Source organism: Ahaetulla prasina, chromosome 17 (genome assembly GCF_028640845.1).
Source record: "Ahaetulla prasina isolate Xishuangbanna chromosome 17, ASM2864084v1, whole genome shotgun sequence".
NCBI classification, from domain to species: domain Eukaryota; kingdom Metazoa; phylum Chordata; class Lepidosauria; order Squamata; family Colubridae; genus Ahaetulla; species Ahaetulla prasina.
Window position 1 is genome coordinate 11429876 of NC_080555.1, and position 17500 is coordinate 11447375.

General features: G+C 48.1%; 1 protein-coding gene across 2 annotated transcripts in view; it reads left to right on the top strand.

Moving 5' to 3' along the window:
- NECTIN4 (nectin cell adhesion molecule 4) overlaps window positions 1–17500 on the top strand; it is a 148603-nt gene that overhangs the window by 99606 nt on the left and 31497 nt on the right. For both annotated transcript variants that reach the window (XM_058160036.1, XM_058160035.1), the window contains exon 2: window positions 16784–17137. In XM_058160036.1, coding sequence (XP_058016019.1) covers window positions 16784–17137 — 354 coding nt within the window. The remainder of the gene's footprint in view (window positions 1–16783; window positions 17138–17500) is intronic.

The following is a 17500-nucleotide window of genomic DNA, read 5'->3' on the forward strand; positions in this document are numbered from 1 at the left end:
AAACTCCAAAATCCACACCCTCCTGACCCCTCTGCCGATCACATGCTCCAATCTTCAATCGTCCCATCTCGACACATCACTCCGGCCACTCCTTCTCCAGATGCGAACCCAGCCTGACCTTGACCGGCAGGAAAAATGTTATGTCTAATAATCCCCACCCCCTCCCCTACTTTCCCACATAGGAGAAAGTGGCAGCGCGTGGAAGCCTTTGGCCTAGTATGGCTTCCAAAGCTGACAATGTGTGCATTAGGAACTGTTGTGTCTCGCCCGCTTTCACCGCAGCCGGGGCCTTCTTATCTGCTTCCGAACGCTGAGGAATGTCCTAGTATGCCTCCCGGCCCCAGCCCTGGCTCCATGCCCAGACAGGCTGAGGAGGAAGAAGTACCTCCAGCCCCCAGCTCTGGCTCCATGCCCAGACAAACGGAGCAACTAGACCCCTCCCCCTCCCCCACAGCATGTGAGCCTGAGGAAGGTCAATTACCAACAGCTGCAGACTGGAGTGACCCTTGCTTCAGGAGAATTGATAAGCAGCGTCAACAGAAGGAAGGGAGGGGCAGGCCGGGATAAGTGCTGAGTCATGGAGCCACACCCCATGGCCTATATAAAGGATCTGCTTTCTGGCATTCTCTGAGTCAGGCAAAGTCTAACTTGGATTGCTGAAGTCACTTCCTGGTCTCCTGCCTGCCTTGAGGACTTTGCTAGGACTTTGGCAGAGCTGCAGAGGCACGCCTGATTCGGATTTCCCTGACCCGGCCATCAGCGGAGGAGTGGGACACGACAAGGAACAGGCTCCTCCTGTTCCTCTGCCTCACTACTATCAGTCTCCGGAGAATCTGGAGTCCGCACCTCCCTTCCCGATGGCCCTGGCCTCACCTCAGCCTCATCGCTGTCCGATTCCGTTGCCAGCTTTGCAGGCTGCTGGCGGACCACAACAAGGACAGCATAGAGCAGTGACGGCGAACCTTTTTTGGCACGAGTGCCAAAAAAGTTGCATGGAAATGTTGTACACACACACACGTGCGCTCATCATAGCTGCGCTGAACTTCTGGGTTCTGGCGCGCATGCGCGCCCAACGATCAGCTAGCTGGCACGTATGCGCTGACCAGTTTTTGGCACTGCCGTGCATGTGAAGGACAGCTGATTGTCGCGTGCCAGAAACTCGGAAGACAAACAGGCAAGGCCGTGCGTGCTGCGTGATATGGCTTCGTGTGTCACTTTGGGCATACGTGCTATAGGTTCGCCATCACTGGCATAGAGCCACCTGCGATCTCCGCTACGAACTGGTGCAAATTGGCTGAATACCACCTCTGGTGACATGATAGCAGTATTCCAGTATTTGAGGGGCTGCCCCAAAGAGGAGGGGGTTGATTTATTTTCCAAAGCACCAGAAGGCAGGAGAAGAAACAATGGAAAATAATCAAGGAGAGAAGCAACCTGGAATTAAGGAGAAACTTCCTAACTGTGAGAACAATTAGCCAGTGGAACAACCTGACTCCAGAAGATGTGAATGCTACAGCACTAGAGGTTTTTAAGAAGAGACTGGACAGTCACTTGTCTGAAATGGTATAGGGCTTCCTGCTTGATTGAGGGGGGCTGGACTAGAAGATCTCCAAGGTCCCTTCCAGCTGTATTCTGATTCTATTCTCCAAAGGCCATGAAGGCAGGAAAACAAGCAATGGGTTATTGTTTTTATTTGAATTTATATCCCGCCCTTCTCCGAAGACTCAGGGCGGCTTACACTGTGTTAAGCAATAGTCTTCATCCATTTGTATATTATATACAAAGTCAACTTATTGCCCCCCCAACAATCTGGGTCCTCATTTTACCAACCTTATAAAGGATGGAAGGCTGAGTCAACCTTGGGCCTGGTGGGACTTGAACCTGCAGTAATTGCAAGCAGCTGTGTTAATAACAGACTGCATTAGCCTGTTGAGCCACCAGAGGCCCTGGGTGGAAGATTAACAAGGAAAGAACCAATTTAGAATTAAGGAGGAATTGCAGCATCCAATCTGAGTCGGTCAGTGGGACCAGAGGTTTTGTTCTTCCAAGCTTTTGGACTTTTGCTGGAGCCGGTCCCCAGCGGACTTCTCAATCTCAGGATGTTGCGCAATGCAAAATTGAGACGTTCACCCAATCCAAGAGCTCGGAAGAGCAAACCTCTGGTCCCAGTGACCGACTCAGATTGGATCTGGCAAAATTAACCTGAAATGTGTATATCTGGCTTCATTCGGAAGGATACATTTTTTGACCGCGAGAACTGGGCCTCTGGTGGCTCAGCAGACTAAGTCTGTCTGTTATTAACACAGCTGCTTGCAATTACTGCAGGTTCAAGTCCCACCAGGCCCAAGGTTGACTCAGCCTTCCATCCTTTATAAGGTAGGTAAAATGAGGACCCAGATTGTTGGGGGCAATAAAAGTTGACTTTGTATATAATATACAAATGGATGAAGACTATTGCTTAACACAATGTAAGCCGCCCTGAGTCTTTGGAGAAGGGCGGGATATAAATTCAAAAACAAAAACAAACAAACAAACAAACAAAAATGAACCGGTGGAACGGCTTGCCACCAGACATTGTGGGTTTTTAATCACTGGAGGTTTTTAAGAAGAGAATGGACAGCCACTAGACTGACATGATGTAGAGTCTCCTGCTTGAGCAGGGGGTTGGACTAAATGACCTTCAAGGTCCCTTCCAACTCTGTTATTCTGTTATGCCGCCCCTAGTCCTTTTCTTCATTACATTAGACCAGGGGTGTCAAACTCAAGGCCCGCAGGGTACTTAGATCTGGCCTGCGGTGCCTCTGCCAGCAAAAACGGAGCTAGGGCTGAGCTTCATTTTCATTGGCAGAGGGCTGCAGGAGGCCATCGCAGCCGCAAACGGAGCCCACAGGGGCTGCGCGTGGCCTTCCAAAGCTCCATTTTTGCCGGCAGAGGGCTGCAAGAGGACGCTGCAGCTGAAAACGGAGCTCGGGAGCCCGTTTTCGCCGGCAGAGCATTCGGGCCACCTGTTCTGACCTAGGCTTCCTGAGACAGTAAAAAGCACACGCTTAGTCCCAAAAACCCTCTTTTTATTTCAACGGCTGTGAATTCTGTTCCTTCACAGCCCGGGTTGACTCGCAAATAGTTTGTAAAGAGTCCGACGGAAGTCTGCCGCAGTCCTTCGGGATAAGGCTGATAAGCACCCGCCTTTCTCTCCCTTGACACGCTGCCAAAGACCTAATTGGCAATTGGCTTTGCAAGGCCACACGGAGCACAGAGTCAAAACGGAGCTTCAGAATTTAAACCGACCAAAGTTGCTTCCTGCAAAGGTTCACATGCCTTTGCTCCTCCTTTATGTCTTAAGGGTAGGGCCAAGCATCTCCAAGCCTTACTCCCGAGTCGCCCCTTTTGTCTTAACTGTTCTTGCCTTCTGGCAGTTTAGCACAGTGGAGTGACGGCTCGTGTGCCATCAGAGAGGATTCTGCATGCCACCTCTGGTACATGTGCCATAGGTTCGCCATCATGGGTGTAGGGACTCCTGCTTGGGCGGGGGTTTGGAGTAAATGACCTACAAAGTCCCTTCCAACTCTGTTAATATCTGTCCCTCTTGCACTTCCTCCTGCTGAGCCAACTAAACCCGTGATGGTGAACCCATGGCACGAGTGCCAGAGGTGACACGCAGGGCGCTCTCTGTGGGCCTGCGCACCGTTGCCAGTTGTTGTTATGGTTTCTGGTGTGCGCATGCGTGCTGGCCACCTGGTCATCGCATGTGCCAGAGTCCTGGAAACCCGAAAACCAGCTGGCTACTGCACATGCGTACGCTGGCCACCTGGACTTTGGGTTTCTGGTGCTCCGGCACGCGTGACGACCAGCTGGGCGGCATGCATGCACGCGCCGGAAACCAGAAGACAAGGTGGCCAGCACACATATGTGCACCGGACAGCTGGTCTTTGAGTTTCCAGGGCTCCGGTGCGAGTGAAGAGGAGCTGACTGGTGCACATACACATGCTGGAAACCAGAAAACCAACTGGTGCTTATGTTTCCGGGGATCCAGCACATGCACATGTGCATGTTTTGGTTTGGGCATTCATTGTTGAAAAGGTTCGTCATCACTGACCTAAACTATACCTGTGCATTTGGTTTTTCCTGCCTACGTGCAGAACCTGATTTTTCTCCCCAATTATTTTGGCCCACCAGCAGCCTGCGGAGCTGGTAGCAGAGTCGTACAGTGAGGAGGCTTAGGGGGACAATGGATCAGTCCTGGAGTCAGGGGAAAGCCTGGACGAGGGCTCTGAGTCGGAGGCAGAGATGGGGCCTGGGCCATTTGGGAGCAATGCATGGATTCCGGAGCCTCCAGAGGCAGACAGAGGCAGAGGAACAGGAGGAGCCCGTTCCTAGTGCCAGCATGCGAAATGCTGCCAGAAGGCAAGAGCAGCTGAAGCAAAAAGGACGACTCAGGAGTAAGGCCAGGAGGTGATTGGCCCCTCCCGTAAGGCTTAAAAGAGCAGCAACGGCTCTTGGGCTCTTTGTAGGAAAGCAATGTTGCTACATTTGTTTCTAGTCGGAGTCTCTTATTTCTGAACTTCGTGAGGCTTTGCCAAGAAAAGCCTTTGGCAAGGTGCCAAAGAAGACAAAGATTTGTGATAAGGCCGAAGGACTTTGTTTTGGAATTAATTTGGACTAAGCTGATTGTGTCTGGTGATAACTACTTGGGCCTGGGTCACAACACCAACGAACTGTATTGTGCTAGATAGGGCTTCCTTGAGTTTCCAACAGGGGAAAACAGAATTTTTGACCACCTTCTTAGAATTTTAAAGGCTGTGACGTTGCACTTAGAACACTTGCCAAAAAACCTGGCGCCTGCAAGCCCAGGATTCCCTGCGGATGAACCTGGCTCTTTCATCCTGGGGCCAAAGCCTCTGGCTAATAAACAGGCGTCTTAATTGGAAAGAGATAGCTGGGTGTTTGTTTTCAGGGCTCCCCTGAAGTCATTTGCACACGGCGTTTATTGTCGGGGTGCCATTTTCGAGGGAATCTGCGCCTTGGAATAATCTGCGCCAAAATGGGCACGGCTTGACCTAATTCCAGGGTTTCGAGGTGTCTCTTTGAATGGGATTGTGTCACTCGCGTAAATATTTTGGTTTCATTAATGCGTTTTTTGGGGGAAGTGGAAGGGCTGCTGAATCGGTGAGATTTAATTGGCTTCTTTCCATGCAGGTTGTTCATTTTGCCCCACCCCCCCCCACCCCACCCAATCGCTCGACTAACAAATCTGAGGTCTGCATTTCCTAAGATTTATATTTCGATATATTTGCTTTTTTGGGGGGGGGGGACCAAAACACCAGCAGCAGACAGACTATTGATTAGGAGGCTGAGCACTTCGACCAGTTGTGAGTTGTTGTCATTGGGTCTTTAGTGCCATCCGAGGTCTGGTTTTCCCAGTATAAACTATCCTCGACTTATGACCACAACAATTCTGGGCTGCATAAACAGAGGGATAGAATCAAGATCACGTGAAGTGTTAATACCACTTTATAATGCCTTGGTAAGGCCACACTTGGAATATTGCATCCAGTTTTGGTTGCCACGATGTAAAAAAGATGCTGAGACTCTAGAAAGAGTGCAGAGAAGAGCAACAAAGATGATTAGGGGACTGGAGGCTAAAACAGATGAAGAACGGTTGCAGGAACTGGGTATGTCTAGTTTAATGAAAAGAAGGACTAAGGGAGACATGATAGTAGTGTTCCAATATCTCAGGGGTTGCCACAAAGAAGAGGGAGTCAAGCTCTTCTCCAAAGCACCTGAGGGTAGAACAAGAAGCAATGGGTGGAAACTAATCGAGAGAGAAGCAACTTAGAACTAAGGAGGAATTTCCTGACAGTCAGAACAATTAATCAATGGAACAACTTGCATGCAGAAGTTGTAAATGCTCCAACACTGGAAATTTTTAAGAAAATGTTGGATAACCATCTGACTGAGATGGTGTAGGGTTTCCTGCCTGGGCAGGGGGTTGGACTAGAAGGCCTCCAAGGTCCCTTCCAACTCTGATATTATTATTATTATTATTATTATTATTACAATGGAGTCAACATTTCTGTTGCTAAGTGAGTTTTGCCTCACTTTACGAACTTTCTCGCCATGGTTGTTAAGCAAATCACTGCTAAGTTGATAAGTGAGTCACACGGTTGTTAAGTGGAGGTAGCTTCCCCATTGACTTTGCTCATCTGAAGGTCGCAAAAGGGATGCCGCGACCGTCATAAATGTGAGTCAGCTGCCAAGCATCTGAATGTAAATCACGTGGCCTTTGGGATGCTGCAACGGTCATAGGTGTGAAAAATGATCGTAAGTCACTTTTTTTTTTTCAGCGCCGTCGTCACTTCCAACGGTCACTAAGCGAACTATTGTAAGTCGAGGAATATATACACGTATATATTCAGATTTCCACATGGAGAGAAATGGCATTTAAATGCATTACTTAAAAATAGACCTTTCAGAAGGTAAATATAATCGTCAATAAGACTACTGTTAAAAGAAAACATTAGCATATTTTTTTAACAAATTTACTATTAAAAAATAAAAGGAAAAGAAAACGGATCAAAAAAGAAAGAAAACTAAAGAAAAATACAAATTAGAAATCTAACTTAAAGAGACTCATTTAAAAATTAAAGTTGTCCCTTCCTCTAGGAAAGCCACATAAGACCAATTTTTTTGTCCCAACCACAAAGGTCAAAAAAGTCAAAATGGCCCCCAGAACCACACAGGGGGAAGCCCTGCCCCTTTTCATACATTTGCATAAATGGGTGGAGCTTCGACCATACCGCCATTCGTGGTTTTCTTGACCACACCCAGAGATACTCCTGAAGACAATTCTGATTGGTCTTCCGTGTGTGTTCCGTGAGACACAAGGCATTGTGGGAAACCGTGATCTGATGGTTGTTTTTTTGTCCCGTGGGCCAGGCGGATTCCGGTTCACACCAAATGATGATGGTTTATTCATCATGGCTTGTGATTTGAGGTCAACGGGAGCCTCTGCGGCCGTACCTGCTGTGTTATACACTAAGCCAGGGGTCTCCAACCTTGGTCCCTTTAAGACTTGTGGACTTCAACTCCCAGAGTTCCTCAGCCAGCTTTGCTGACTGAGGGACTCTGGGAGTTGAAGTCCACAAGTCTTAAAGGGACCAAGGTTGGAGACCCCAGCACTAAGCCAAGCGTGCCTGGAAACACCGTTAACTTGGTTTCTCATGTTGGAGCACATGTTTTGCATGTCAGATCCCAGGTCTCCTCCCTGAAATGGCTGGGTAGGTAAGGCAGCTTTAAAACTGGTCCGACTTGCTAAGGGGAGTTTCGGACTTTTTTCTCCAAAATAACAAACTTTAAAAAAACAAAACACGATTCATTGTTGTTGGATTTTTTTGTCAAATATAATCTTAAAGAGCGAGAAGTCAGCTGGAGATCTGTAACCTGGAATTTTTTCTGTCTCTCTGTTCTGCATCATCATTATTATTATTTTTGTTAAGAAACCTGGATTCAGGTTGGTGCGTGCTTTCCGTCCCTTGTTATATATTTTAGATTAGATTATCAGAGTTGGAAGAGACCTTGGAGGTCATCTAGTCCAACCCCTCTTCCAAGCAGGAGACCCGGCACCATTTCTGACAGATGGCAGTCCCGTCTCTTCTTGAAAGCTTCCAGGGATGAAGCTCCAACAATTTCTGAATAATAGAATAATAACAGAATAACAGACTTGGAAGGGACCTTGTAGGACATCTAGTCCAACCCCCCACCCAAGCAGGAGAACTTACGCCAAATGGCAGTCCAGTCTCTTCTTGAAAGCTTCCAGGGATGAAGCTCCCACAACTTCTGAAGGCAACTTCTGTTCCACTGGTTGATTGTTCTCACTGTCAGAAAATTCCTCCTTATTTCCAGGTTGAATCTCTCCTTGGTCAGTTTCCATCCATTGTGCCTTGTTTGGCCTTCGGGGGCTTTGGAGAATAGCTTGACCCCCTTCCTCCTCTCTGGGGCAGCCCCTCAAATATTGGAAGATGCTCTCCTGTCCCCCCTGGTCCTTCTCTTCACTAGACTAGCCAGGCCCGGTTCCTGCAACCGTTCATCGTATGTTTTAGCCTCCAGTCCCCTCATCATCCTGGTTGCTCTTCTCTGCACTGTTTCTAGAGTCTCAACATCTTTTTTTATAGTGTGGTGACCAAAACTGGATGCAGGATTCTAGGTGTGGTCTTACTAGGGCTTTATAGAGTGGTATTAGTACCTCCCTTGATCTTGATTGTATCCCTCTGTTAATGCAAGTTTCACTAATATTCACAATTTCCTCCAATTTCTGTGGGAAATTGTCAGTTAAGGGACGTGTGGGTATCAACCTTAAACATGATTTGTGAAAATGTCCAAGGATCATAAATTTGGCCTTTGTGTTAAAATACATATTTGGGAATCCTTTCCTCTGTTTCTTCCCTGAAGAAGTACAATTTCCAAGGAGAACCCAGATCTGTTTTCACAACCATTTTTAAATCACTTTTGTAGGACCAAAAATAATAATTAAAAAAAACAAACAAGTCAGGACTTAAGAAGCTGCTTGAAACATCTTTAGCTTGGTTTTATGAGCGGAGAAGTCTCTAAAATCATTTACTTCGGTTCATAAGAAAATGTAATATTTTTGAAATTCAGAATTAAAACAACACCTTCTTTTATAATGGATGGAAAAATGGATGGAAATTGATCAAGGACAACCTAGAAATAAAGAGGAATTTTCTGAGAGTGAGAACCATCAACCAGTGGAACAGAAGTTGCCTTCGGAAGTTGTGGGAGCTTCATCACTGGAGGCTTTCAAGAAGAGACTGGGCTGCCCTCTGTCAGAAATGGTGTAGGGTCTCCTGCTCGGAAAGGGGGCTGGACTAGATGACCTACAAGGTCCCTTCCAACACTGTTAGTCTATTATTATTCTGTTATTCAGAAATTGTGGGAGCTTCATCCCTGGAAGCTTTCAAGAAGAGACACCTGTCAGAAACGGTGTTGTAGGGTCTCCTGCTTGGGGGGGTGGGGGTTGGACTAGATGATCTACAAGGTCCCTTCCAACTCTGTTAATCTAATCTAAAACTTGCACTTCTAACTGAGGAGCATTTCCAGGGATTTTAGATGGAAACTCTTCTCTATGGCGTCAGGAAAGGTAAAAAGTGGCTAGAATTGTACTGCTTTTTAATGATGATTACCGTAGTTCAGAGGTATTCAAACTTGGCAGCTTTAAGACTTGTGGATTTCAACTCCTGGAATTCTCCAGCCAGCATAACTGGCTGGAGAATTCTGGGAGTTGAAGTCCACAAGTCTTAAAGCTGCCAAGTTTGGGAACCCCTGCCGTAGTTGAACAAATTATTGTTAATGGTGGTGGAATTTACCCAACATGGCAAACTAAACAAGCCGCATCCCACATGTGTGGCATATAATAAGGCTACATGTAAACTCCATTCTTGTTTTACTGAAAAATGTGAAGTTCTGTCCTGGGGTTTCCTGGTTTAAAGAAATCATGATCTATAGATCAGGGGTCTCCAACCTTGGTCCCTTTAAGACTTGTGGACTTCAACTCCCAGAGTTCCTCAGCCAGCTTTGCTGTCCACAAGTCTTAAAGGGACCAAGGTTGGAGACCCCTGCTTTGCTGGCTGAGGGACTCTGGGAGTTGAAGTCCACAAGTCTTAAAGGGACCAAGGTTGGAGACTCCTGCTTTGCTGGCTGAGGGACTCTGGGAGTTGAAGTCCACAAGTCTTAAAGGGACCAAGGTTGGAGACCCCTGATCTATAGAAGACCATACTCTGATTGTGAATTAAGTTCTGGAGGCAGTGTTTTTCAATCTTGAAAAATGTAAGTTGTCTGGACTTCAACTCCCAGAATTCCTCATTCAGCACGTTTTAAGAGGGGTGGGCTTCAGGGATTCTCAATTTTGACAACACTTAGACGGGTGGACTTCAATTTCCATAATTTCCTACGCAACATCTTTAAAGATCAGAAGTGGTATTCAGGCAGTTCAGACCGGTTCGGACAAACCGGTAGCCGCGACCTACAGGAGGGCCAGGCCACCCGCCTGGTTGCAATCCCGTCCTATATCGTTGTGTTTTTGATGTTGCACGCGTAGATGGCGTGTGGGAGCGAATTGCCGTGCTGTTTGATGTCGTATGCATGCGTGGACGGCACACACGCGTCAATTACCATGTTTTGTGACTCCACACGCATGTGTGGATGACGCGCGCTCACATTTCCGGTGCTGGGAGAACTGGTTGCTACAGTATGTGAATCCCCCCCTGTTTAAGATGTATGGACTTTAGCGCTTCTGAGCTTTGAACTCGTAAGACGTGTGGACTTCAACTCCCAGAATTCTCCAACCAGCCTGCTGGCTCTGGAATTCTGGGCATTGAAGTCCACACGTCTTAAACTGAGAAACACTGTTTTGGAACCGGGGTCTCCAACCTTAGTAACTTTAAGACTTGTGGACTTCAATTCCCAGAGAGTTGTAGTCCACGAGCCTTAAAGTTACTAAGGTTGGAGACCCCTGTTCTGGAGAGTCCCTGTTTGAGCAGGGGGTTGGACTAGAAGATCTCTGAGGTCCCTTCCAACTATTAATTAATTAATCAGTGGAACAACTTGCCTGCAGAAGTTGTGAATGCTCCAACACCGGAAATTTTTAAGAAAATGTTGGATAACCATTTGTCTGAAATGGTGTAGGGTTTCCTGCCTGGGCAGGGGGTTGGACTAGAAGACCTCCAAGGTCCCTTCCAACTCGTTGTTGTTGTTGTTGTTGTTGTTGTTGTTGTTGTTGTTGTTGTTATTATTATTATTATTATTATTATTATTATTATTATTATTATTATTATTATTATTATTATTATTATTATTCTACCATGTTCAGAAGAAGCTGAGCGCTCAAAGCTTGATGGGGTTGGACTTCAGGGGTTAACCCTGATTTACCGTAACTATTTTTAAATTATACGATCCTGATTTGAGGTTGGAGAGCCATTACTCATGAAATGTTTATTTATTTGTCGTTCTATTGTATCGCTAGCTGCGGAGGTTTTCTTTTGTCCAGGGATAAATACACATATAAGTAAATAAATAATGCTCGTCCAGTGTTGGGACTATGTTAATAGTATGTTAAACGTGAGTCCTTTTTTTTAAAAACAACAACATCAAAACCGCGATTTAAATTCATAACCAGGGAGTGGCGGGGAGAGGTTGAAGCCAAGACGAGATTCCCCTAAGCCAGCTGCTAAAGGACTACTGAGTCCTGGGGATTAATATTATTTTACCAGCTACCCACATAATGGTTTCTGAGGGGGGCTGAGTCAGACACTTTCTTTTCGGGAACCTTATTAGCTTAAAAGAAAGATTTGAGGTATGCGTCAAAGATTCTGCATCGTTTTTCAGAAATCGTTTTGGAGGGGTAACTCATCCATTCAGACTTCTGAAAGCCAGGCATTGTTCCTTTCTGAATCACGATCGCTGGAGGTTTTCGAGAAATGATTGAACAGTCATCTGTCCGCGAATGTATAAGGACTTCTGTTTTGGGCAAGGGGCTGGACTAGAAGACCTCCAAGGTCCCTTCCAGCCCTGTGTGTTCTGTCCTCCCTCGCCTCCGTCCGAAGGATGGCTTAATTAGCCGGCACTATCAGCTCTGGCAGCAGAATAGCCAGCGTCTGCCAAGAGCCTCCGTTATCTTCCATGACGCTGGTGAGTAACCTAGAAACAAACTTCAGCTCTTAATCAGTGGATTTGCCTGATACAAAGAGACACAGCAGCTCTGGCTGCCTTTTATATCCTGTGGGGTGTGGCTCCATGACTCAGCACTTCCTAGGCCTGCCCCACCCTTGCTTCTGTTGTTCCCTCCTCTCCTGCCTACGAAACCTAGGGTCCAGCCAGGCCTGATTGCCGTCAGCTGAGTCTGCAGGCGTGGCCTGGGGGGAGAAGAGTTGGGGGACGGAGGCCTCGTTATCTCTTCCACCTGGCCTGTTTCTGGCTCCTGGAGCTGAGCCAGACAAGCCGGTGCTCCCGAGATAAGTCCTGACAGCCCTTCCCCCTCGCTGTCCAAGTCACTTTCTGGCAGCAGGCCTGGCTCGGGGGGCGCAGACACAACACCGTGATTCTATGGTTCTATGGTCTTGGGCAGGGGGTTGGACTAGAAGGCCTCCAAGGTCCCTTCCAGGCCTATACAGGTAATCCTCAATTTATGACCATTTTGAGCCCAAAATTTCTATTGCTAAGCAAGAAAGTTGTTAAGTTTTGAATTTCCGCCCCATTTTATGACCTTTCTTGACACAGTTGTTAAGTGAACCACTGTGGTAAGTTCACAGTTGTGATGCGAAGCTGGCTTCCCATTTGACTTTGCCAATCAGGAGGTTGCGAGAGGTGGTCACATGACCCCGGGGCACTGCAACCGTCGTAAATAGGAACCCGCTGCCAAACGCCTGAATTTTGATCACGTGACCCTGGGGATGCTGCAATGGTCGTAAATGTGAGAAATGGCCATAAGTACAGTAACTTTGAAGGAGGAAAAAGAAGAGGAGGAGGAGGAATAAGAGGAAGAAAAGGAGGAAGACAAGGAAGAGGAGGAGGGAAGAAAGGAGGGGGAGGAAAAGGAAGCGGAAGAGGAGGAAGAGAAGGAGGAAAGAGAGGAGGAGGAGAAGAGGAGGAGGAGGAAGAGGAAGAAGAGGAGGAGGAAGAAAGGGAGGAGGAGGAAGGAGAGAAGGAGGAGAGGAGGAAGAAGGGAAGAAAAGAAGAGGAAAAGGAAGGAGGGGGAGGAAAAGGAAGCGGAAGAGGAGGAAGAGAAGGAGGAAAGAGAGGAGGAGGAGAAGAGGAGGAGGAGGAAGAGGAAGAAGAAAAAGAAGAGGAGGAGGAAGAAAAGGGGAGGAAAAGGAAGAGGAAGAGGAGGAAGAGAAGGAGGAGAAGGAGGAGAAGAGGAGGAGGAAGAGGAAGAAGAAAGGAGGAGGAAGAAAGGGAGGAGGAGGAAGGAGAGAAGGAGGAGAGGAGGAGGAAGAAGGGAAGAAGAAAGAAAGGAAGAGGAAGGATAGGAGAAGAAGGAAGAAGAAGGGGAGAAGAAAGGAAGAGGAAAAGGAAGGAGGGGAGGACGAAAAGGAAGAGGAGGAGGAAGAAAGGAGGGGAGGAGGAGGAAGAAGAAGTGAAGGAGGAAGAAAGGAAGAGGAAGGAGAAAGAGGGGAGGAGGAGGAAGAAAGGAAGACCAAGAGGAAGAAAGGAGGGAGGAAAAGGAAGAGGAAGAGGAGGAAGAGAAGGAGGAAAGAGAGAAGGAGGAGAAGAGGAGGAGGAAGAGGAAGAAGAAGGAGGAGGAAGAAAGGGAGGAGGAGGAAGGAGAGAAGGAGGAGAGGAGGAGGAAGAAGGAAGAAGAAAAGAAAGGAAGAGGAAGGAGAGGAGAAGAAGAGGAAGAAGAAGGGGGAGAAGAAAAGGAAGAGGAAAAGGAAGGAGGGGAGGACGAAAAGGAAGAGGAGGAGGAAGAAAGGAGGGGGAGGAGGAGGAAGAAGAAGTGAAGGAGGAAGAAAAGGAAGAGGAAGGAGAAAGAGGGGGAGGAGGAGGAAGAAAAGGAAGACCAAGAGGAAGAAAGGAGTGGGAGGAAAAGGAAGAAGAGGAGGAGGAGGAGGAGGAAAAAAGAAAAGAAGAAGAAAAGAAGGTTTTAACCCTGGTATGAGGAAGTGGTTCGGTGGCCGTAACTGTTTCCCCGTTGATTTTGTAATAGCCGGCTTGTGTTTCCTGGCATGGACCTGATGGCCAGCTGCCCATTGGCCAGGTGTGAAGGAGGAGCCTGAGTCAGGATGGGGGCCCGCTGCCGAGGGTGTGTGTGTGTGTGTGTGTGTGTGTGTGTGTGTGTGTGTGACCGAGAGCCCTTTCTTCCTTCCTTCTCTGGGTATTGTTGTTTTTGGCACGGAGTGGAGATTCCCAAGCAAGGAACCCACATACCAGGTCTGAGATGCGGCCCCTGGCCAGGAAACTGGCTAGCTCTCACCCCCCCCATTTCTCAGAATACAGAGTAACAGAGCCGGAAGGTACCTTAGAGGTCTTCTAGTCCAACCCACTGGGCAAGGGGGAGACCCTCTATCAACGGCATCCAACCTTGGCCGCTTTAAGCCTTGCGGACTTCAACTCCCAGAATTACCCAGCCAGCGTTGCTGGGATAAGGAATGCATGACCCATCCCCAAAGTAGATTCCTTAAGAAGGAACAGGCAGTCCTCGTTTAGTGACCAAAGTTGCAGCAAGCACTGGAAAAGTGACTTATGACCGGTTTTCACACTTATGACCATTGCAAGCATCCCCATGCCATGAAGACATGGCCCAAATTCAGACATTTGACCAACTGACTCACACTTACGACGGTTGGAGTGTCCCGGGGGTCACGTGATCCCCTCTTGCGACCTTTGGACAGGGAAAGTCAATGGGGGTTGAGGGGTATGGTAACATTCTTCAAGCGGTCAAGGTCGGATGGTGTTCACATCTGCAGGAAGAGTGGCGAGAAGATATTCGAACGAACTGGGAGAACGTGGGACCATGTGACCATCAAAGGGGTCAGGGGGGTGGGACTCTTGGGGTTTGTATAACTGGGGAAAAGAATCCGGAAATTCAGTTTTGGAATTTCACTCATCGTGTGCCAGTTTCCTCATGCTAGTAAAGAACTCTTAAAGACAATGGCTTCTGAGTTTTCTTTATGCAGAAGAGGTTTTTCTGGAACCGTGATATAGAATAGAATAGAATAGTGGAATGGACTGGAAAGAATAGAATAGAATAGAATAATGGATTGGACTGGAAAGAATAGAATAGAATAGAATAATGGATTGGACTGGAAAGAATAGAATAGAATAGAGTAGAGTAGAATAGAATAGAATAGAATAGAATAGAATAGAATAGAATAGAATAGAATAGAATAGAATAGAATAGAATAGAATAGAATAGAATAATGGATTGGACTGGAAAGAATAGAATAGAATAGAATAGAATAGAATAGAATAGAATAGAATAGAATAGAATAGAATAGAATAGAATAGAATAATGGATTGGACTGGAAAGAATAGAATAGAATAGAATAGAATAGAATAGAATAGAATAGAATAGAATAGAATAGAATAGAATAGAATGTTAATCTGTAAAAGAATAGAGCAGAGCAGAGCAAGAAAGGACCTTGAAGGTCTTCTAGTCCAGCCCACTGCTTAAGCAGGAGAACCTGTACCTGTGATAGTGAACCTATAGCAGATGTGCCACAGGTAACCCACGGAGCCATATCTGTGGGCACGCGAGCTCCAGTGCACATGCGTGCACTGGCCAGCTGATTTTCCGGCCTTCCGAGCCCACTGGAAGTCGGGAAACAAGCTGTTTCTGGCCTCCGAAGGGCCTCCAGCGGGGGAGACTGTTTTCGCCCTTCCCAGGCTCCAAGAAAGGCTCTGGAGCCTGGGGACGGCAAAAAACAGGCCTACCAGGCCCACCAGTAACCTTTTTGCCATCACGTGCCAAAAGCAGGGGAGCGCAGGGGGGGTCAGGCACGCATGTGAGGGGGGGCAGGGGGAGCATTGAATTATGGGTGTGGGCACAAGTGTACGCAACCCCCCTCCCCCCATTTTTGGCACGTGACGGCAAAAAAGGTTACCGGTGGGCCCAGTAGGTATAAGTCCTATACCATTTTAGATAAGTGACTGTCTAGTCTCTTCTTAAAAACCTCCAGCGATGGAGCGCCCACGATTTCTGGTGGCAAGCTGTTCCACTGGTTAATGGTCCTCTCTGTTAGGAAGTTTCACCTTAATTCCAGGTTGCTTCTCTCCTTGGTTAGTTTCTCTCCATTGTTTCTTGTCCTGGTACTTTGGAGAATAATTTGACAAACCCCCCCTCTTCTTTGTGGCAGCCCCTCAAATACTGGAATATTGCTGTCAGGCCACCCCTAATTTGGCCAGACCCAAATCCTGCAGCCATTCTTCATATGGTTTAGTCCAGGGTTCTCCAACCTTGGCAACTTGAAGCCTGGCGGACTTCAACTCCCAGAATTCCCCAGCCAGCAAAGCTGGCTGGGGGATTCTGGGAGTTGTAGTCCGCCAGGCTTCAAGTTGCCAAGGTTGGAGAACCCTGGTTTAGTCTTCAGGTTTTAATCACAAGGAGAAATGCACTTGTTCTGTTTCCCTCCCCCCAATACTCCCAACAAAGAGTCAGTCAAAGGCCTTCTCTTCTAATTTAATTACATAGATACATGTCTTGGCCACGTCTACCCACGGGCCTGCCAAGTCTCTGGAAATAACGAGGAAATTATAGATAAGGCCAGAATTACTCACGAATATATTCTTCCCTCCATTGATACAGTTTGCCCGCGCAAATTCATTGCTTTGTCCAAGACAAAAAACCAGGAAGTCCCGCCTCCTATTTATAGTATCTGCAGATGTCACTGCATGACCATCATTCCTTGGCTTTGTCCCAACGCTTCCTCTGCTGCGCGCGCCGGTCACGTCTGCGCAGTCTTGCATCACTCCAAAACTGTTCTTGGGGCGTTGCCAAATCAGAAGAAGGCTCGGGAGAATCAGGCCTTGCCGGCCCCTCCTCCTCCCTTTGAGTGGGTGCCAGGGAGGGAGAGGGCCCAAGAGAAGCAGGGCTTGCCAGGTCTTCTCCCTCACTTTCTGAATCATCCGAGTCCAGGAGTCCGGGTCCAGGAACCTGGGTCACAACAGCACTGCTGGTTTCTAAAATCATATCTTTTCTTTTCTCACGGGATTGAATTTGGGAATGTCCCCCTCCCCAACCCATTGACGCCCCTCTTCCTTTCTCCCGTCTCCCCAGGTCTGCTGGCCCGAGTTTTGGAGACCCCGAGTAGCGTGACGGCGGTGTTTGGCAAAGACGTGGTCCTGCCCTGCGGTTACCAGGCCACGCAGGGCGAGACGGTGCTGCAGGTCACCTGGTTGAAGCGAGGGGACGGCGGGAAGAGCAAGGAGCTGGCGGTCCTGAATGCGCAGCACGGGGTCCACATCCAGGAGGCCTACGCCGGCCGGGTGCTGCGGCAGGGGCAGGGGTCCCTGGTGAACGGCTCCATCCTGCTGAAGAACGCGGTGCAGGCCGACGAGGGCGCCTACGAATGCCACCTCATCACCTTCCCCCAGGGCAACTTCGAGTCCCACCTGGCCCTCAAGGTTCTAGGTAAGGACCCCTGAGGAGCTTCTGGTCTCCATTTGGCCCTCAAGGTTCTAGGTAAGGACCCTCGAGGAGCTTCTGGTCTCCATTTGGCCCTCAAGGTTCTAGGTAAGGACCCCCGAGGAGCTTCTGGTCTCCATTTGGCCCTCAAAGTTCTAGGTAAGGACCCCTGAGGAGCTTCTGGTCTCCTCCTGGCACTCAAGGTTCTAGGTAAAGACTATCAAGGAGCTTCTAGTCTCCACCTGGCCCTCAAGGTCTAGGTAAGGACCCCCGAGGAGCTTCTGGTCTCCATTTAGCCCTCAAGGTTCTAGGTAAGGATACCTGAGGCCCTCATGGTTCTGGGTAAGGACCTCTGAGGAGCTTCAGATC